The sequence below is a fragment of the Leptopilina boulardi genome, unplaced genomic scaffold (genome assembly GCF_019393585.1).
Source record: "Leptopilina boulardi isolate dan_hultmark-lab unplaced genomic scaffold, ZJU_Lbou_2.1 LbouV2_310, whole genome shotgun sequence".
NCBI lineage: Eukaryota > Metazoa > Arthropoda > Insecta > Hymenoptera > Figitidae > Leptopilina > Leptopilina boulardi.
In genome coordinates, this window is record NW_026137875.1 from 3484567 (window position 1) to 3508779 (window position 24213).

Genomic DNA, 24213 nt, shown 5'->3' on the forward strand with positions numbered 1-24213 from the left:
GCTCTGCATTTTACCCATTTTTCAACCGTTTTTGTCATTTTTTTGTCTTTTTTTAAAAAAAGTGGTATAACTTTTTTGTTTTAATCGCTATTAAAAATTGTCAGATGAAAAAAGTGTTTATTTTTACTCGTAATTTTCGAAAAAAAAATTTCTTTTTTGAAAAATGCGAATTTTGGAAATTTTTAAAAACTAAAAATTTGAATAATTTTGTTGTTTTTCGATGAAATCATCTGGCCAACGAACTCAGGCGACATTTTGGTACTCTTAAAGTGTATACCAAATTGGAGGTCGATAAATTAAAATTTGCTCAAGTTATCGTCGAACAAACTTTTTGTCTACAGACATTCATGCGTACATGACAAAGACAAAGACAAAGATTTTGGTATTGTGAATTTATTTTTTTAGGATTCTAGAAGTCTCAAAACGTGAAGATTCACTGGAATTATAGAAGGCTCAAAAGCGAGCAATTATAATAGGTGAGAGTGGGGAGTTGTGCTTCAGGTTTTGTTTTTCCATCAAAATGATTATATAAATTTTTTTTAATCTATTATATGAAACTTTTAGTAAATGTACAAACAACTTTTAGCATGATCGATTAATTAAAATTTAAAACGGAAATTTGCTTGTTTTCAAAAATACTGGTTTTTTTATTTTTCAAAAACAGTGGAAGATGACCTCCACCGTTAAAATTTGAAGAAAAAAACATTTTTTTAGAATATTCTTTATTTAAATTATGAAATGTGAAAAAGTAAAATAACTTACATAGAATAAAGTAATAGATAGGATAATAAAAGATTAATTTTAGATAATTTAGATAAAGTTAAATTATTTTAAAAATAATTTAATTTAACTGGGTAATTAATTACATTTACAGTGAATACTGTTGTAAAAAGTCTCATTTTACTAAAAAACAATATTTAAATTGCATAAAACATTCTAATTATTCATAAATAATTTGAAATAAAAAAAATTTCCTCCATATTGGTTTGCAATTTTGAATTTTTTAAATTTTACCTTAAATTTGGATTCAGCGACTCCAAAAACTCCCGAGTACAAAATTTTAAACGAAACACATCAATTTGAAATTGTTCTGACATATTGGGTCCGCCATTTTGAAATATTTAATTTGAACACAAATTCCGATTCAGCGAGTTAGTAATCGAAAACATAAGAAATTTTGGTATAAGCAACGCAATGTAAACTATTTTGGAATAGAGGATTTTTTAAAAAACAATTGCAATGTTTGGAAATGGATAACAATGGTTGGACTTATAAAAAAAAAACAAAAAAAACAAAAAATTCGGTTTTTTATGAGTAAGTTACTTTAATTTATGTTAATTTAAGGTGGTTTAAAGAGAAATAATACATAGTTGCTCATATTTTCTCAAAATAAAGTAATTTTGCCCTGCATTTTACCCATTTTTCATCCGTTTTTGTCATTTTTTGTCTTTTTTTAAAAAAGTGGTATAACTTTTTTGTTTTAATCGCTATTAAAAATTGTCAAAAGAAAAAAGTGTTTATTTTTAGTCGTAATTTTCGAAAAAAAATTGAAAAAAATTTTTTTTTGAAAAATGCGAATTTTAGAACTTTTTAAAAACTAAAAATTTGAATTATTTTGTTGTTTTTCAACAAAATCATTTGGCCAACGAACTCAGGCGAGATTTTGGTACACTTAAGGTGTATACCAAATTTGAAGTCGATTCATTAAAATTTGTTCGAGTTATCGTCGGACCAAATTTTGTCTACAGACATACATACAGACAGACATTTTTTTAAGACCCATTTTTTCGGCATCAGAAAGTCTCAAAACGTCGAGATTTACTAAAATTAGAGAATGCTCAAAATCGCCCAAATGTAATACCTTCTCATTATGATGAGAATGTAAAAATAAATTTTTATTAAAAATTTAAAAAAAAACAAAAAATTCGGTTTTTTATGAGTAAGTTACTTTAATTTATGTTAATTTAAGATGGTTTAAAGAGAAATAATACATAGTTGCTCATATTTTCTCAAAATAAAGTAATTTTGCCCTGCATTTTACCCATTTTTCATCCGTTTTTGTCATTTTTTGTCTTTTTTTAAAAAAGTGGTATAACTTTTTTGTTTTAATCGCTATTAAAAATTGTCAAAAGAAAAAAGTGTTTATTTTTAGTCGTAATTTTCGAAAAAAAATTGAAAAAAATTTTTTTTTGAAAAATGTGAATTTTAGAACTTTTTAAAAACTAAAAATTTGAATTATTTTGTTGTTTTTCAACAAAATCATTTGGCCAACGAACTCAGGCGAGATTTTGGTACACTTAAGGTGTATTCCAAATTTGAAGTCGATTCATTAAAATTTGTTCGAGTTATCGTCGGACCAAATTTTGTCTACAGACATACATACAGACAGACATTTTTTTAAGACCCATTTTTTCGGCATCAGAAAGTCTCAAAACGTCGAGATTTACTAAAATTAGAGAATGCTCAAAATCGCCCAAATGTAATACCTTCTCATTATGATGAGAATGTAAAAATTCAAAAAAAGTCAAAAATATTTAAATGTTTTGAAAATTATGAATAAGTTACTTTAATTTATGTTAATTAAAGGTGGTTTAAAAAGAAATAATACATATTTGAACACATTTTTTCAAAATAAAGTAATTTTGCTCTGCATTTTACTCATTTTTCATCCGTTTTTGTCATTTTTTGTCTTTTTTTAAAGAAGTGCTATAACTTTTTTGTTTTAATCGCTATTAAAAATTGTCAAAGGAAAAAAGTGTTTATTTTTAGTCGTAATTTTCGAAAAAAAATTAAAACAATTTTTTTTTTGAAAAATGCGAATTTTTGAAATTTTTAAAAACTCAAAATTTGAATAATTTTGTTGATTTTTGACGAAATCATCTGGCCAACGAACTCAGGCGAGATTTTGGTACACTTAAAGTGTATACCAAATTTGAGGTCGATTAATTAAAATTTACTCAAGTTATCGTCGAGACAACTTTTTTGTCTACAGACATACAGACATACATACATACATACATACATACAGACAAACATTTGTTTAAAACCTATTTTTTTGGCATCAGGATGTCTTGAAACGTGGAGATTCACAAGAATTAGATATTGGTCAAAATCGGGCAAATGTAATACTTTCTCATTATGATGAGAATGTAAAAAAAGTAAAATAATTTTGTTCCATTTGAATGTGTTCAGAACCTTTTCAAGAAAATGAAATGAAACTTTTGCAAGGCACTGAAATTTTATTCTAATGAAACTTTTCTTTAGTTAGAATCAAATGAAAAATTGAAAGCGTTTTCAAAGGACTTCCGTATTTTCTGTTACTATACGATATTCGAGGTGCTGTGCAAGTTGCAAGGATATGAATAATTTAAGATAAGACATCCGGAGACCTCACAAGCTTACCCGCTCTATCCCGAGGCTTTTCTTTAAATTAAGTACTTGAACCATTGAAGAAAACAGTACTTTTCCATTTTTAAATATATTTTAATTGAATTTGTAAAAGTTTATAATACTGAAATTTAAAAATAAAATAGACTAAAATACCGAGATGTATGAATATATGTTCTAAAAATCATTAGCTAGAATTTTCATTTTATGGAATTTCATTTGTCATAATTATTTTTGAGACAAATTTTTATTTGTTCGAATTAGTAGTAAGCAGAATTTTCATTAAACCGATTTTCTATATTACAGAATTTTTATATAACCGAAAATTCACTTCACAGAATTTTTATTTGTGCGAATTTTTAATTAACATAATAGGCATTTTAAAGAATTTTTATTGGGTAGAATTTCATTGCATAAAATTTTCTTTCAGATGAATTTTCATTTGCTTGGATTATTATTTGATCTAATTTCCATATAAACGATTTTTCATACTAAAGAATTTTTACTTAACCGAAAAATCATTTAACGGAATTTCTAATTGATAGAATTATTAATTTGTCCAAAATTGCAAATGGCCGAACAAACAATCGATTTTAGCGCTATTTTAAAACTCAACCAATCAAAAATTATCCAGAAAATTGTGATTGGTTGATTTTAAAAATCGCGCCAAAATCGATTGTTTGTTCGGCCATTTGTAATTTCGGATAAATGAAAATTCTATCAATTAGAAATTTTGGTAAATGATTTTTCGGTTAAGTAAAAATTCTGTAGTATGAAAAATTGATTATATGGAAATTATATGAAATAATAATTCGAACAAATGAAAATTCATCTCAAACAAAATTACTACTAATTCGAACAAATAAAAATTTGGCTCAAAAATAATTATAACAAATGAAATTCCATAAAATGAAAATTCTAACAAATGATTTTTAAAACTTATTCATCCGTCCCAAAATACCTATACATGTACAGTATATCTATATATAATTTACATATTGACGGAATCGGGAAACCGCCATAAAATCAAAACACATAATTGGATCATAAAACAAAAATATCGAGATATTAATTATTTCATATATTTACAATCTCAGATGTCAATTACACCGTCCGACAAAATTTAACTTTTTTTTCACACACGAAAAAATCAATGATTTTCAGAAACTGGGACCAAAAAAAAGATACCCGTGTCTGGCCGTTTTGCTAGATCAGGTCATTTTTTACTTTTAGGAGTAAAAACAACCCTTAAATGAAAGGTGATAGGAAATCTTGTACAAATTAATAATTTTTTATCAAACCTGGTATCTCGGGGTTTTCCGGGTCGCTGATTACGAATTTGATGTCAGATTTTCAAAATTCAAAATGGCGGATCCAATATGGCGGTCGAAATTTATAAAAATTCACCAATTCATTTGAAAGTTGTTACTTAGGGGTTTTTGGGGTCGCTGATTACGAATATGATGTCAGATTTTCAAAATTCAAAATGACGGATTCAATATGGCGGTCGAAATTTATAAAAGTTCATCGAATTCACTTGAAACTTGTTACTTGAAGGTTTTTGGGGTTGCTGATTACAAATTTGATGTCGGGTTTTTAAAATTCAAAATGGCGAATCCAATATGGTAGTCGAATCTTTTAATCGTAAAAATAAGCGTCTAAAATTTACACAAACGTAATACAAGAGTTGTTATGAAATATTTCTATTAATTTTATTTTATTGCATTATATTTGTTTAATAAATTTTGATTATAAGCTTTTGAATTTATTGATTCTAATAGAAACTTAGTTAATAAATATATAAATTTTCAGATTAAAAATCACTTAAAATAAAAATTTTAAAATGTTGGCTTGCAAATTTTAACAAAAAATTGATCGAACATTTAAATTTTCCAAATTATTTTTCAGATTTGTGATCTTCACCTTTATTAGATTTATCGTTTTTATTATTCTTATCTGACATCATTTTCGTACTCAGAGACGCCGAAAGCCCTTAGATACCAAGTTTTATAAAAAATTAACAATTTTTATAAATTTCAACCGTCATATTGAGACTGCCATATTGAATTTTAAAAATGTACAATCAGATTCGTACTCAGCTACCCCAAAAACCCAGAGATACGAAGTTTTATTAAAAAACTAATAACATTTATAAATTTCGACCACCATATTCGATCTGCCATTTTGAATTTTAAAAATCTGGCTTCAGATTCGTACTCAGCGAACCCAAAAACCCCTAGATACCAAGTTTTACAAAAAATAATTAATATTTATAAATTTCGACCGCCATATTGGACCCGACATTTTGGATTTTGAAAATCTGACATCATATTCGTAATCAGCGACCCCAAAAACCCCTAAGTAACAACTTTCAAATGAATTGGTGAATTTTTATAAATTTCGACCGCCATATTGGATCCGCCATTTTGTATTTTGAAAATCTGACATCAAATTCGTAATCAGCGACCCGGAAAACCCCGAGATACCAGGTTTGATAAAAAATTATTAATTTGTACAAGATTTCCTATCACCTTTCAATTACGCGTTGTTTTTACCCCTAAATGCAAAAAATGACCTGATCTAGCAAAACGGCCAGACACGGGTATCTTTTTTTTGGTCCTAGTTTCTGAAAATCATTGATTTTTTCGTGTGTGAAAAAACGTGTCGGACGGTGTTATCAATGAAAATGACATCTATACGATATAATTTATCAATTAAAATGAACAAAAATAAACTCGTATCGGTAAATTACTTTTTAAATGCGGCTATATTTATATTTAAGAAAAAATGTATCCATAATAATATATATAAATATATATAATATTTCAAAGTGATGTGGAGTTCACATGCAAATATATAAATCATATAAAAATGACAAATAATTTTACATTGAAATTACTATATTCTTGATATGCAGTTAAATATATAAAGTAATACACTGCAAAAAGAAGTATCTTATTATAAGACACATTGAAAGCAAGTTACCAAAAGTATCTTCCTATCTATCATATATCTTAAGAAACTAATGCATTTTAAGATGTTTTTGATAACTTAGAAGCAAGTTGTAAAAACATCTTAAAAAGGCGACCAAAACATCTTAAAATAAGATACTTCTTTTTACAGTGTACAGTAAATTTAATACATACAGAATAAACTTGAACTTAAAATGATCTCTGAATGATATACGAAAAATAATTTTTTAGGTTAAGAATCATGTCAAAATCTTATTGACAATAATAATATATAAAATATAATCAGTAAAACACCCGAATTGTAACACTTTGCAGGGAATGGTAGCTATTATTCGATACAGGGCGGGGAACTAGAATATAAAAAAGGAGGGTGAGGCAGGTGTCAAAAATATAAGGATATGTCATATTTCGAACGTTCTTTTGGATTTTCAGCGGTAATTTACATATGCACCCATTCTAAACTAACCCTTAAATTTAAATCAAACATATTATAATTTTCATTGATAGAAATAATATTTTCAAATGAAAGTGATAGATATTTTCCATATATTAAATTATAATTCTTACAAACTGTGTTAAAATTAAACAAAAATCATTGAAATAGATCTCAATATATTTAAATTCAGAATTATTTTTTCTAAATCTAATTGAAAAGTTTATATCAGGAAAATGGCAATCGAATACGTCAGACATTGAGAAATAATATTATCGTAATTTACTATATAGTGTCGTGTTACTTTCGAGTTTTATGCCACTGGAAACGCTTATAGTGCGCTAATGTCACCGCGCTCACCGTCTCATGCAATATACCATTACTCAAGAACGAATGACACCGTAAAAACGTATCATGCAGAAAATTTGTGTTCACCTTCGCCCAAGCATTTTAGGCAATTTTGCAGATAACTCAAAATATGCCCTATATAATAATTATTATCTCGCATCTGTAAATTATTACTTTTTACACATGCTTTCTAATAAAATTGCATGTTTTATTCATTTTTTTTTCACTTCACTTTACGAATTTATGTATACGAATATAAAATTCAAGTGTATATATTTTATATTTTTCTGCATTTCATATATATATATATGTGATTCTTCAGAAATAGGTCGCACTTTCGAGGGACGATTTTTTTTTCTAGTGACTAGAAGTGAAAATACACAAAAAGAATCAAGTCTTAATACAAAATATTTATGTTATTTAATACAATATATGTGTGTAGTCAAAACTATACAAGAATTTTCATAAAAAAGTTATATTGTACAAAACATAAAAATTGTTATTTTTTTAATGTTGTTTTTTATTTTTTGTTAATTTTAACTTTCTTTGTAAATGAAAATTTTTTTTTAATTTGTTATTTTGTACATTGAAATTTTTTTTGTTTTTTCATGACAAAATATTTGTATTAACGAATTGACATTTGATATAATTTTTATATTTTTCTTAATTTACTTTTAATTAAAGTATTTATAAAACGGAATTAATAAATAATATAAATTAATTTGAATTCAATTCTAAATTAATGCAATATGCTTTAAATAAAAAGAAAATTTGTCATAATTTAAATAATATTGCATTAATTTAGAATTGGACGCAAAAAAAATTTATATCATTTATTAATTCCGTTTTATACACAAAAAAAAAGGAATTGCTTACAGATGCTAACTGATATTTGCTATTAGATCTATCACAATTAGTAACCACAGCTAAATTTTTTGCTATGACAACGAAAATGTTTGCTGTGATAAACAATATCAGTCTTAATTTATAAAAATTTACTGTCACAGGAAACTTTTTTGACCCCACAGCATATTTGTTTGCTGTCCCTATATTAGCTAACGTAATTTAATGTGACAGCAAATAATTCGCTGTCACAGCAAACTTTTTCTATCCGTGTGTTAGGTAAAACATCTGTAATACCCTAATCTAAAAACAAGATTATTTAGATAAAAAGAATTAAAATTGTGGAATTGTACACAGAAAAAAAGGTGGGTAAAAAGTTGTAAAGATAGAGGATAAAAGTCGTTAGGATACAGGGTAAAGGATAAATTTGTGATGGATAAAAATGTTACTAAAATATTACTAGAAAAATGGATGTCATATTTGAGTAAACTGTCTAATTTTAATAAAAATATTAGTAATTTTACACTTAACTTATTAAATTCATAAATTTTATATAAATAAGTAATTGCACGTGGAAATATTTTGCCTATAATTATTGTCTGTTAATAAAAATATCTTTGACTAATATAACTGACAGCTGACGACAGTGTGTAAATAATCAGAACTGGGAAATTACAACTCAACGTCTGTATTGTTGCACGAAAGCAGAGTTGGGTAGTAACTGAATTTTTTGTGCATATTAGGCTCTGTCACTTGTGACGTCAGAGTCGATTCTAGGTGTGACGTCAGAAGCCTGGAGGGACAACAAACAGACGACACAATGTTATTCTTATGGGGAAGAAAATTAGTTTCCACTTTCATCAATTTTATTCATACTTTGAACATGGAAAACGCTTGTTGACATCTAATAAAATTAAAATGTGTGTTGATAATTAATTTTGTTATATATTTGATTCAATTGCATTTATAGATTCTTTGAATTCGTGAGAAAATATAAATTTTGAGGTTAGTGGTGTTTGTTTACTAACTTGAAATCTTTTACTGCTGCAGTAATTCCCACTTAAAATATATTTTTTATATCTTTTTTAATAACATGCATACTGGATATTGTTTAATAATGTTAAAATGTAAAATGTGATTAGTAAACAAACTTTTCTAACCTCAATATTTATATTTTATCGCGAATTCAGAGAATCTATCAATGCAAATGAATCAAATATATAACAAAATTAATTATCAACACACATTTTAATTTTATTATATGTCAACAAGCGTTTTCCATGTTTAAAGTATGAATAAAATTGATGAAAGTGGAAACAAATTTTCTTCCCCGTAAGAATAACATTGTGTCGTCTGTTTGTTGTCCCTCCAGACCTCTGACGTCATATCTTGAACTCGAAATATCTCGATGAACTGACACAGCCTAATATGCACAAAAAATTCAGTTACTACCCAACTCTGCTTTCGTGCAACAATACAGACGTTGAGTTGTAATTTCCCAGTTCTGATTATTTACGTACTGTCGTCAGCTGTCAGTTGTATTAGTCAAAGATATTTTTATTAATAGACAATAATTATAGGAAAAATATTTCCACGTGCAATTACTTATTTATATAAAATTTGTGGATTTAATAAGTTAAGTGTAAAATTACTAATATTTTTATTAAAATTAGACAGTTTACTCAAATATGACATCCATTTTTCTAGTAATGTTTTAGTAACATTTTTATCCATCACAAATTTATCCTTTACCCTGTATCCTAACGACTTTTATCCTCTATCTTTACAAATTTTTACCCACCTTTTTTTCTGTGATAACCAGATTTGTAAAATCAAATCCATGATAAGATTGTGTAGTTACAGTCGATGTTGATAACAATCGATGATGTAGTTTCAATATATGAGCTTCAATCTATTGCAGCTCAATATATATCCTAGTTTCAATTGATAGTAATTTTAATCGATTGGACCTGTAGTTAGATTTATAACGAAGTAGGTACCTCATCACCAGACAAGAGAGATATAAACGCACGAACATAAAACACATCCTTGACATCTGCTTCTCCTATATACATATATATATATATATATATATATATATATATATATATATATATATATATATATATATATATATATATATATACACCCCAACAATTCTCAGCAGCAGGTCGATATAATTAAATCTCGTTCAACGTTTTCGTACACGAAATAATTAAAAATAACTGCCAGGACGCACTGATTAAAAAACAGACAAGGACATAAGCTACTCGGTTATATGAAGTTTGAAATATGATCTACTTATTTCTGGTGCTTCTCTCATTTTCCTATATATGAGAACATGTACATGTAATAAAATGTTTGAAAACTTTTTTTTTTTTTTTTTATTGCAAATGGACTACGTGAATCGCAGAATATGCAAATACAAGTTAAATATATTCAGAGTTAATAAATATAAGTTGAAACGGGTATAAAAGTTCATTTTCAATTTTTTCCTTCTCATAAAATAGTGAAATTATGTTGAAATACAAAAAAAAAGAAAAAGTAAAATAGATGAATTTTTAAATTTGACACCAAATTGTTAATAAAAGCTCGCCTATATTGAAACTCAATATGGTTTTGGATATCGAAATGAGGTCATAAATTGTTACATATAATGAACTCTCTCATAATGCAGAACTAGGCAAATCGTGTCGCGATCGCCGAAGGTAGAAAATTGGTGTGAGATAATACCCCTAGTGAGCCATAATTTGACAACAATATTGATTGTATGATCGAAAATAATTTCATATAAATAAAATATTAAACAAAGCAAATTAATGAAACAAATTTTCACTTCTTTTTCCAAGAAAATGAAAAAAAAGTATATTCTAAATCCTAATTTAAAATTGAACTGCATAAAATGAATCAATTAGAAAAATTATATATACTTATATTTCCAAAGTAGTATGTATAGTCTGGAGAATATTCAATTTTGTTTGAAACAAAAAAAAAAAGTTCCAGAAAAATTATCTTTTTTTAAAGTCTATATAATTTTAAAACGAGCTAAATATTTCCAAACTTTTGTAAAATGGAAAACTTTGCACTTTTATAAAGAGCAAGAAGAATACTTATTCATTGTTTCAATATTCGAAACTTCATCATTAATCCTAAGTTGAAACTATATAGTTTTAAGACTTTTAGAGTAAATATATAGTAAAACGAAAAGTACAGACAATTAAATATTTAGAAGTAAAAAGTATTAACAAATAATCTATTATTCTAAATTTAAAAAAAAATTAAATGGCATTTTTAATGACGCTCGAGTCTTGATAAAAATGTTTCCATTAAAATTTAGCGAAAATCCTACAGAAACCCTACGAGAATCTAAATTTTAATAACATTGTTGTAAAAAATATAGGTAATAATTTTAACTTACTGTACACGGAAAAAAAATTTACCTGCGGAACAGCGAAACGTTTTACTCTAGTAGCAAAAGTTTTACTTGTTTCAGTTAAATCTTTCGTTATTTTAGAGAAAACTTTCGCTAGTTCAAGTAAATCTTTTTTTCCGTGTATAAATTAAATTTATATTTTGTCAATTTTTTTTTAATTATCTTCTTATATTTAGAATTGAAATAAAATTTTTTAATTAGATTGGAAAAATTTTGTAAATATAATTTTAAATTCTTAAGGACAATGAAGGCCTTAACATATCCTCAAAACTGAAAAATGGTTTTTAACACAAACAAAACTTTTAAAAAAATTAATTTTAAACAATTTTAGATGATTTAGTTATTTATTTAATTCTAATTTACGGACAATGCCTTTTTAATACACATTTTGGAATATATTATTTTGAATTAAAATCTTTTTGTTAAAGAATTATTATTCTTTTAACATTTCAACTTTTTTTCAGAACAGACAACAATCGGTATTTCTATCCAATTTTTATAGACAATAGCTTATATTTTAATTAGTGAAACATTCTCTGCAATCGAAAATGTTTTTCAGTTATTAAAAGTATATTTTGTTGAAAAATTATTTAATTAATAAAACTTGTATTGTTGATAATTATTTAACAACATACTTTCAACAATTGAAAAAAGTTTATGATATCGTAGAGAATGTTTCACTAAATAAAATAATCTATTATTGTTTATATAAAAATTGCGATTTTTGTCTGTTTTTATTATTTCAGTTTTGAGATTATGATATCCAATCATTTTTAAATAGGTTTTGGGTTCATATAATAACTTGAAAAGTATTTCTCAAGGCATTATTTGAACCGAAAATCTTAAAAAAATAATTTCACATTTTTGATTCTGTGAAAAACAATTTTCGGCGCTGTGCGTCGACGGCAACTTCATGGAGGTGAATTTTTTTAATTAAAAAAAAAAAATTTGAAGTGAGCTCTCTTAATTTGAATCAGTGAAATTTCACTGGTGAAATAGCTAGAATTCGGTTACTGAAATTTTCACTGAAAATCAGTCATATATCACTGATTTCCAGTGAAAATTTTACTAAATGAATCAGTCAATCTGTATTATCGGTAATGGGTAAAACAGATTGACTGATTCATTTAGTAAAATTTTCACTGGAAATCAGTGATATATGACTGATTTTCAGTGAAAATTTCACTAAATGATTCAGTAACCGACTTCTAGCTATTTCACCAGTGAAATTTCACTGATTCAAATTAAGAGAGAGAATAATAAAAAATTTTATTTAATAATGAAAATGTTAATTAGAACATTTCTATGTTATATTAATAAATTAATATCAATCAATTAAATGATGGTATATATTCCACAATGCAGGAAGATGATTTACACACTGTTGAACATTAGGGCTATATCTGTATAATAAGGGTGCATATTATAGCTTACCCAGCACTTAGTACTGTTTACCTTTCACTCTGAAATCATTTCTATCTCTACACCACACCCCCTCTCAATACTACATGATAAGTAAGAATCATGCTTAATCAATTTATCCGATATAGCTAATATCATTGAACTTTCATTAACCGATAAATTTAGATGAATTTACTTCAAATATCCATTTATTTCTTTTACCCTTATTCATATATTTGTTAAATATCATTATTTAAAATTCAATAATAAGCCAACTTCTATATAAAGTTTAACATTTGGACGATAATCTTACATTATATATATTGATTAAAACAAGATTTTAATATATTTACCATTAATTTAAATATAAATTTTAATTTTTCCTTATTTTCTATATAGAGAAACAAGAGAAATATTCATGAATACCAGGAAGCGAAAATCTTTAACCTGAGATTAAAGATTAATGACCTCATATATATATGTGGGTTTCACACATCATCCCACGTTATAAAGCGAATGAACTTTCAAAATTAGATTGTGGTTCAAATCAGAAAATAAAATTCAAATCAACATTTTTCACACGTGAAATCTATAACTAAAACTACCTGATGAATAAAAAAAAAAAAATTTATTCATCAACAAAAAAAAAAACTCATAGTAAAAAGAATTTATCACACAACAATAAAACAAAATGTATCTGTGATTCCCATGAGCCAAAAGTTCTGAACGTTCAAATGAACGAAATATTTTTTTCAATCTATATAAATTATTAAAAATTATGATGGCAATTTAAAATAAAACAGTAAATTAAACAATTATTATATTAATAACTTCTTTTTTAGATAATTAAACAATATTTTTTAATAAAATTCTAACTTATAGAAGTTGAAAAAAAAATTTCATTCATTTGAACGTTCAAAACTTTTGGCTCATATTCCCAAATTAAGAGCACAATGGAAAATAATAAAAATCGAAATACTGAAAAAATTCAATTTTTTTTTAAAATAATTGACAGCTTTTACAAATTTTTATTTCTAACTCATATTTTGAGACTCAAGACATTGGATCCGTAGCCAAATTTAAGGACCCATATTTAAACTTTTTTTTGTTGTGGGTTGATACATTGGACCCCGGACCCTAAGCAACTTTTGTTTTAATAATTTTTTTCAAAATTACATACTTTTCGTGATATTTGACCGTTTTAATACTTTTCAAACACTCTGTATAGAACACTTGATTTTGAAAAATCTCGCACGCATGGGGAATCGAACCCAGGACTCTTAAGACGCTAGCCATGTACTCTAACCATACAGCCACTTTGAATCTTTTTACCTACCACTACGCCTTGAATATATTAAAACTGTACTACCTTCCGTTTATGATAAAAAAAAACTAATTACATTATTTTTAAACTTTTACATAAAAAAAAAAGAAAATATTTTTCTAAATAATTATAGTTAAATAAAAATTATTTTTCTTTATACAGTTATACGTTGGCTGCTTAACATATAATTTTGTGCCATCTGGACTCTGTTTGTGCATTTCATGCGTACAAATTTCATGTAATTGCACCGCAATGCTTTCAATGGCTATTATAATGCAAGGCGATGATCACCACGTTACAAGAGCGCATTCGTCAACATATAGCTGCAATTCTATGGTCACTCATTTCCTACAGCTTCAGTGGTTAAAAGCTAAATCCTGTCACCACCACAAAAGCGCTATGAAGCGTAATTTAATTATTTTTCTAACTCGTCTGCGTGTGCATATTTTACTTTTATCATATATATACAGTGACATAGACCGTAATTTATTTTCTCTAATAAAATACTGCACGTATACATAAAGAAAATTAATTCACTTACTTTATATATGTATTATATACTCGTGATAATATATATATATATATGCATACAAAAGTATTTTAATACGCACTGCAATGTTACACTCAAGTTTTCACTCTTTAACATTCTGCATTTTAATTTTTATTCTTCAAATTCTGTATATGCGTTATATTTTTTAGATTAAAAAAATGTAAAGAAAATTAAAAGAAAATATAATAACTTGTAGAAAATTATAGTAACGCTATTTTGTTTTTTTAAAAAAATAAATTTTCTGATTATTTGTGCTAAATGGTGCAAAAATTTTTTTGAAAAAATTATAATTATAGGATTAGAATTTCAAAAAAACATTATTAAGCTCAACAAAGTTACATGTAATTAAAAAGAACAATTGTTCAAGGCCAGAAGAAAAAGAAATTCTGACAACAATTTTAAAAATCTTAAATAATAGATTATTCAAATTAAGTTAATTTTAAAATTAAATTTTTTATCCAGAAATATTAAATTAAGTTAATTAACAAAAATTATTATTTTTTTGAAAAAACAAAATGGCGTTGTCCGATATGAAAATTCGGTTCATTATAAAATCTACTTTATAAAATTGTGCTTAATAAAAATTCCGAAAAAAATTCGATAATTTTTAATTCGAAATCACAAAAATTCTAACACGTCTTATGTGGAGAATATTCATGCAATCCTGCGCATTGTACAAATCCAATTGAAAACTATTGTCCATTTAAATAAAATTTTTAATAAAATTTTTTAGAAAAAATTTAATATTTTCTGTAAAATTTGTAAACGCATTTAAAATAGTAAAATATTATTTTCTAAAAAAAAACTTGTCTCAATAATATCTGAGAAATGAAAATACAGAATTTATTTATTCTAACAAGTGTATCTATTACTTAACAACTAATAACTTCAATCTCGGGTATAGTTAAGAAAATTTTATGTAAACAGAACAATTTTTTTTCACGTTTATAATTACTTTGGCATTTTAGTTATAATTATGGATATATCGTGCTCACGTAATAATTTCCAAAAATGATTTGCAATTTCTTATTAATTTATTATGTTACTGAAAATTTTCTAATAAAAATATTTTCTTTTTAAAATTTTTTTTAATAAGAGTTGTTAAAATAAGGATTGTTACATTGACAATCGAATTGTTAGTATAGAAAATAATAAAACTGGATTATGTCAATTTTTCAGTTTCCCCGAAACAATTCCCAAAAAATTATGAATAAAATTAAAAAATAGAATAAAAAATCTATTTCAACAGCAAACCAAATTTGTTGTAGTTAAACAAATCTGGTTTTAAAACTGTTTTTCCAATGTAAAAATTCATTTTTCTCTATGATATTTTTTTCCCTTTAAAAAAAAGTGCAAAATGCGTTAAGAAACAAAACAGAAGCAATAAAACATAATCAGCAGTTATATACACCTAAGAGTTATAAAACTAAAATTTTTTTTTAAATATGGGTCAAACCTAACAAAAGAATGACGCTATATATACGAATAAAAGAAACTGTTGAAAGAATAATTTCCTCATTTTTTTAAAAAAATTTTAATGTTGCATATTGCAAGAGGGAATATGAACTTTTTTCATTTTTTTCTCACGATATGTTTTCAAAACTAACATTTAACTTTTTTTTGATTCTAAAAGTGTTAAAATTGTTGTAGAATGCTTGTGAACAACTATTTACTATTGTTTGTTTGTCCAATGGACGGAGTTCTGTGCAGGCATTTTTTTTCTTTCTTTTTTTTTTTAATGGTGAACGTCATTTTATTCTTTTGCCTTTACCGTCTTTTGCACGGATCACCACATCTGGTGCCGACTGTGCCACTTTCTGTTTTCCCACTTCAAACGTCTTTTGCTGCTTCGAACACAACGAAATTCTATTACGTGATTGATTTCCTTAGATATACAATCACAGAGTTAAAGCAGAAATCGATTTCCGTATAAATTAGATGTACTTTTATCTTCTGTTCATTTCAAGTTAATGACTTCTTCTATTTTCAATGTAATACCTTCTTTTCTTTTATAATACCAGTGAAAAAAATATTTACTTGATTCTAATAATCGGTTACTTGACTATTATTATCAAATAAATATTTACTTGAACCAAATATAAATTTTTTTTCAGTGATGTTCTACAAGAGAAAGGACTAATTTTTAAATAAAATAATTTTTTTAAAATAAATCTTGTTCGAATTTAGAAAAAATATCATTCTTTTGAGTGTTTAAAACTATTTTTTTTAGAGAGTAAATAATTATTCTTCAAAAAATAGATATTAAAGTTTTTAAGGAAAAAAAGAAGTATAAAAGCTTCCTACACACACAAAAAAATGAGAGTTCTCCATTTTTCGTTTACTATACACTTTCATTTTTAAATTTAGCTAATACACCTACACGAGACCATCAAATCAAAAGTTGTCGTAGAAACACGTGCATGATGACATTCAGTACTTTCATCGTCTATACCGTCTGGCTCTTTTCACTTTTTTTTTTCCTTTCAACTTCATTCTCTTTTTATTCTTTTAGTCTCTATCTCTCTCACAATTTTCCAACCTTATGCAATTTTGGCAGAATTCCATTCTTTTGCCGACCCTATACAAATAAAAATTCTCTGATACCAAACTGTCTGGTAAATTCAATCATTTCTTGTTCAATTTTTTTTTTGTTCTTCTTTGTAACAGACATTTTTATGATTATTAATAAAAATATTATTTTTCTCTATATTATATAAAAAAAAATTTAACAATGAAAAATGGAAATATATGATTCATTAAATGCAACCTAAAAATACCTTTTACAATGAAATTCTTACGTTACAAGATATTATATGGATATCAGTATCGATGTTTCTTTTTTGTCGATTACAACATCTTTTACATATGGTCTGAAAATATCTAAAAATCGTAATTTTTTGACAAAATAACGCTGCCGAAAATTCAAATTTGAAAAGGGTAAGCGGTACAGTTGTTACCCCCCTCACAGTGATTGCCACCATTACATTACAAACAGAAATAATAACGAAATTTACATATAATATTTTGTTTTATTTATTTATACAAATTCTACAGAATATTCTGCTAATAGTGTAAAAAGATTTTTATTCTTCGACTCACTATTATGAAAATAATAGCGCTTTTCGAGAACAGTATCCTTAGCTCTTTGAAATTTTGTCAATTTAGTTGTAAATTTGCAAGGTTAGTGGTGATACTTTCTTTGACTTTTTAACGAAAAAATTATACATATCATTATTATTTTTTAATTATATGCATGAAAATAAGTTTAATAATAAGTAAAAAAATTTGTTTTAACGTAATTTGACTCGATTTACTGAAAATTATAGAGAACAACTACTATCTTGCAATTAATAACAAATAACAGTCATTGCCCTACCCGGGCAATGTTTAATTTTTGGTTATTATGTCATTTTTCAGTGATTAACCGTTTATTTTCAAGACTTTTTTGAGATAAGTATTTTTAATGTTTGGACGTTTTTTCATATTTGGTGAATTAACTTTTTAAAATAAAGATGTAATTAGAGCCGCAGCATGTATTAGAATGATTTGTAATATTTTATTAACGATTTTTTAATATGAAGTATGATTTTAGGCTATCGAAAAAATGCCGAAGGTAAAAAAAGGTGTTTCGTATATGCTTCTTTAAGCAATGAAAAACTTCAAAATCATGTAATCATTATATCAAATCAAAATAGCCAAAAATAATTTTTATTTTTACAATTGAGTCAGATTTGACAATTTTCCCAATTTTTTAGGTTAATAGTATTATTTACACTTAAAAGTCATATTTAATGAATCTTATTATTGTTAATAAAAGAAAATTATTTTAAAAATTACTTGTTCTTTATTAATTTCAAATTATATTCATTCTTTAATAAATTATGCAAAATTTATAATTTACATTACTATTTTATGTCTAGTGGGCAATCATTGTAAAATTGATGGTCAATCACTGTAAAAATAATGACAATCACTATTTTTTCTGTCATGTGAAAATTTTTTTATTTTTTTTTTAAATTTATACTAATATTAAATAAACAATTCATTATTATTTTCAGATTAATGGAATATTTTAATTCCTTTACAAATGGTTTCATTTCTCATTTCGATAATTAAACATTTGTAATTTGTATAAATATATCCCCTTTTTGCTTATACTGGCAATCACTGTACCGTTTACCCCTATTTTTTTTTAAATCCTTAGTTCAATTATTATTACTAACAAAAAATATTTGGTTTCTTTGATTTCAGATGAAGCAGCCATAAGATATAATATAATGACCATAGGCTTAATTTTCATTGATTCTAAACGAAAATTTTTGTAAATTATTACTTTTTTTACACGAAGCTGAAGTACGCAACGTTTATGATAAACGATTTTTTAAGAAATAATTTTTTAAAATAAAAATTCTATAATTTTTTGCCTAAAAAATAATTCTTATAGTTTCGTATATGAAATTCCAATTTGAAATATTAAACTCCTTAATATCTCAAAACACCCCCTCGTCGATTTTCATCAAAATTATATGAAAATAAAGCTTAACTTTTCTACTTTCATTTCCGTATGAGATATTATGGACATTTAATGGGATCAATAGAAAAAAATTGTTTAAGGACATCCGGGAGAAAATAATGGTTTTGTAGATTTTTCTTCTCATTTGAAAAAAATAGAATATTTTAGATTGTAATTTTTTGGAAATAATAGAGGAAGGTACCCTGCCGTGGGCTCTTCTCGGAATTTTGCATAATCTTGATAAATAATTATTGAAAAAAATGTTTAAACATTGACAAAAAGTGGATTCGTAAATTTCTTCTCATCTTTAAAGGATAAAGTATTTCGAGTTGGCATTTGGAGGAATAATAAAGAAAGGGTCACTGAGTTCATCACTCTTCTCCATTTTTGCAATAATATTGTGAGGAAATTATTTTATTAAAGATTTAAAGTGGAGTAATTTGGGGTAAGTTAGTTCAGCAGCGGCCACTAGCTAGAAATGGCGCCACCTTCTAGGCCATACTGACACATAGATTCAATGTCTGTCCCCACTTCTGTCAAAAATCCAACTTTTATAACCACGATTTTCAATACTTTTCTACAAAATTACTTGTCAAAATGGAGATGATTCTTAATCAGCTCGCCCTTATCTAATTAATCCGACAAATCCGAACAAGATATTTCAAGTTATTTACGAGTAATATCTCGCAAGGGAAAACACTTTTAGGTTAGGGATTTTTCTCGGATGGCCTTAATAAAATATGTGTTTTTAAAAAATTTGACAAATGGTACGAAGTTGAATCCTAACCCATTCAACGTATGTGATAATCGAATTTCATTATTATTATTATTATTATTATTATTATATATATATTATTCTTACACTGAAAAAAGGTTTGTTATTGACAACCAAACGTTTGGTTGCTTTGATACCAACCAAACGTTTGGTTGTCAATACCAAACCCTTTTTTCAGTGTATAGTCATCACTGAAAAAAAAATTCTGGTTAGGCTATATTTAACATTACTTTCTAGTTAAATTAACCAGAATTCTAGTTGCATTAACTAGAATTCTCGTTAAAATAACCAGAATTCTGGTTAACCTAACTAGAATCAAAATGTTAAATATACCCTAACCAGAATTCTAGTTGGAATAACCAGAATTCTGGTTATTTTAACTAGAATTTTTTTTCAGTGATGGAAAAAGTACTCTCTAAATCTGATAATTAGTAAAAATATTTACTAATTTAAATCAGTTACTCACTTTTTGCTTTAGAATTAGTTAAATTTTATTAATTGTTAGTTAAAGTTACTAATAATTAGTAAAATTTTACTAATTCAGAAGCAAAAAGTAAGTCACTAATTCAAATTAGTAAACATTTTCACTAATTCAGATTTAGAGAGTACCTATCACGGAAAAAAATAGTTCGTGAAACTTTCATAAACTAGTTGTTCACTTTTGGACGGGCCCAAAGTTTGGAAATCTTTCATTAACTTTTTTCAAGATTCCACAAACTTAATTTTGTACGCGTGCGGAGACATTGATTGTCATGAATGAGAGTGATGAACGTTTGTAAAATCTTGGAAAAAGTTAATGAAAGATTTCCAAACTTTGGGACCGCGTCCAAAAGTGAAAAACTAGTTTACTAAAGTTTCGCGAACTATTTTTTTCCGTCTAGAAGAAATATTTTTAGAAATGTTATTACTAAAATTAATAAATAATAAATATTGTAATGTAATAGAAGGTCGTAATTTTTAAAAATTTAATTTTTTGTGCCTATTTCATAAAAAATTTTAGATTCCCATAGGAGTTCATGAGCCAAAAGTTTTGAACGTTCAAATGAACGAAATTTTTTTTACAACTTCTTTAAGTATGAATTTTATTATATAAAATATTGTTTTAAATATCTAAAAAGAAGTTATTAATTTAACGATTTATTTTACATAGCCATCATAATTTTTAATAATTTATAGATTGAAAAAAATATTTCGTTCATTTGAACGTTCAGAACTTTTGGCTCATTTCAAAGTACATTACAAATTTAGGTACTTAATTTTTACCCCACAATGAAGGGTTTAAGAAAAAAAAAATAAAAAATTGCGCTCCTAAAATAAAACATTTAAAAATGCTAACTTGACTGGACTATGATACAAGAAACAATTTCCCCCGTACTATTTTCGCGCAACTAGACAAAGAGGTGTTTTTTTTTTTCATCGTAAGAAAAGAGATCATATAAGGAGACAGTGACTCACCTTTGTGTGGTGGTACCGGTTGGAGAGGCCAGGCATTGGTGAACGTCAACCACATGACCAGCAGAATAACCAGGTGCAATGCTCGGGCCCATCGGCCTTCTCGTGGGGACATTACGGGCCCCCTGGTCACGTGGGCCCAGGCCAGTGGCGTAGCATGCATTGACCTTCACGCATACACCACTAATGCTATCTACAATCCAAAGAACCAGTCATCTCACTTGGTACAGCACTGTTAGAACGCATCACTGCTTCCGACACTTTTTTTTCCCGTGGCTCAATAACACGACTTCCAAATTTATACACTTTTTTTTTTTTTTTTTTTTTTTAACTTTTTGTCATCTCGTTCTACATGAAATCCCCAATGAGTATATATGATTCCTTGGATCCTCTTCTATAATACTTGACGCTTCAATTTTTCCTTGTTCCAATGCACCTTTGTATATACACCCGCTCAAATCTTCATATTATTATCTTTGGACAGGTTCGAAAAACCGGCTTTATGCTTCTCTGTGTTGCTACAATATACTGCTATGCTGCAAACAAACAATGATAGGTCCTGTTAGTCAATTCTCACAAAGCGAGGTCGATGGATTTTATCGCCTCACCAATGTATTGTATATATATATATATATACAATTCAACAATACTAATTATGGGAAACGCTCATTACTCTATATATGTGAAATTTATTACTATCCACTAGTAACATATATTATGACAAATAATAATGTCCTTTATAATTTATAGAAATTAATCGATTGATGATTAATTTTATCACTAATATACTCTATAATTATATACGTAATTTTATACTCAAACTTTACTTGAATAATTTTAAATTATCACAAATGATTTATTTTTAAACAACAAATGCCAAAAGTAAAGATGCTGAAGTCTATAACGTTTATGATCAACAATTAGAAAACAAATTATATTTTAAGACAAAAATTTACAACGTTTTATGTACAAAAATTCTTTTTTTTATAATTTTCTCATCAATAAACATTGTAAAAAAAAAATTTCACTCGAAAATTCAAAGAATTTTTCATTCAAAATATACATATTTTCTTTAAAAATCGTTTATCATAAGCGTTGTGAACTTCAGCACTCGTTTCAACATGGTCAAAAATACGAAGATGAAGTACCTACTTCAGTTACGTTCAAAAATTGGTTTTGTCGTAAACAAAAAAAAATCTACATTAATAATTTGTTTGAAGATAAATAAAAATACACTAACCATTATTACTAGATTTAAAATAAGTTCATAAACTTGAAAATTTGTAATTATTTTTATGGTTCAAATGACTATCAACAATTTAATAATTTAATTATAAATGAAGAAAATTTAAACATTGCACTTGATAAATATTTTTTATGCATTGTTAATTAATTTAATGCAATTAATAGGGTAAATATGTACCAGTGAATGAACACTTAGTGACTTTCTTAACTTTCGACTATTTCTTATTTTTAAATAGTAATTTATTGATAATATGTGACGCTCCACGAGAGAAGGGACCTATCCCCGAAATAACATTAGGCTTAGTTTTCATGTACGGTGCACGGAAAACTGAGCCTAATGTTATTTCGGGGATAGGTCCCTTCTCTCGAGGAGCGTCACATATTTTTCTTTTTTTAAATAAAATATCCAAAAATTAATATTTAATAAAAAAATAAAATATTGACGAAAACACCAGTGAATGAACAAGTTGTACCAGTGAATGAACACTTATTATTTTTAAGCAGTTTATTTATTATAAATATACTAAAAATTTGAAATGGAAGTATTAATTAATAAAGTTAATTGTTAAAATCTTGAAATTAGTCTTGCATATAAAAATATTAAATATAATCTGAAAATATTGTTGACACAAAGATTGCTAACATTAGAGTTACTCTGACAGCTGTTTTCGATATATTTTAATATGAATATTTTTTTGTAAAAAATTTTCATAAAACTTTGAAGTTTACAAAATTTATTGGTAACATATTTTGCACATTTTATTAAAAAACTAGCAACTTTGTCGTCCGCAAGCGGCCGACTACGTTGCTAGTGTGCATTAACCATATTTTTTATTCATTTTTTTTTCAAAAAAATTTAATATTAGAAATGTAAAAAAAATTTCTTTATATTGGATCTACCACCCAAGTAGCAAGGAATATTGCTCGAATGTCAAGCTGATATCAAGCGGCAATATTTTTGTGACATTCAGGCGATATCATAATGTCCTCTTCACGGGGACATTCCTCGGTGATGTATCTATATGATCTATGTGACGGCCTTTCACACAAAAAATGTAACGCATTACAAAACTTACATTCTACATTTATTAAACCTAAATAATTCTGTGGAACTTTACTTTCATTGAAATCTTTAAAAGACATTATTGCAACTCCTGCAGTTTTTTTATTCCAATATTCCTACATGCCAAATTTTAATCCTTGCGTATTTTCTTTTCATCTTCAGTTTTTATAGATAATTTCTTTTTTTTTGCATGTCAATTTTTTTTTTGCGCTCTTTCTTTTTTATATCTGTTTTATTACGATTACGTTTTCTCAATCTCTCATTCTCCTGTCTTATTATTTTCTACTCATATGTAACTTCGCGCCTTGCCTCCCTTTTTCTTCCCTTCTCTTTAATTGCTCGAATTATCTTTTTATCATTTTCTTTACTCAGAAAATTCTTCATTTTTAAATATTCATGTGGTGAAATTTTTTTCACATTATTATCAGTTGTACGAATTATTTTCATTTCACTAGTGTCATTTAGAGAATGTTT

The 24213-nt window shown here is 26.3% G+C and overlaps 1 protein-coding gene across 2 annotated transcripts in view; it reads right to left on the reverse strand.

Annotated features, from left to right (window-relative positions):
• The window catches only part of LOC127283644 (disintegrin and metalloproteinase domain-containing protein 10-like), a 170120-nt gene that overhangs the window by 132775 nt on the left and 13132 nt on the right, over positions 1-24213 (reverse strand). For both annotated transcript variants that reach the window (XM_051308645.1, XM_051308648.1), the window contains exon 2: positions 21435-21967. In XM_051308645.1, the coding sequence (XP_051164602.1) occupies positions 21435-21594 (160 nt within the window). In that variant the 5' untranslated portion in view covers positions 21595-21967. The remainder of the gene's footprint in view (positions 1-21434; positions 21968-24213) is intronic.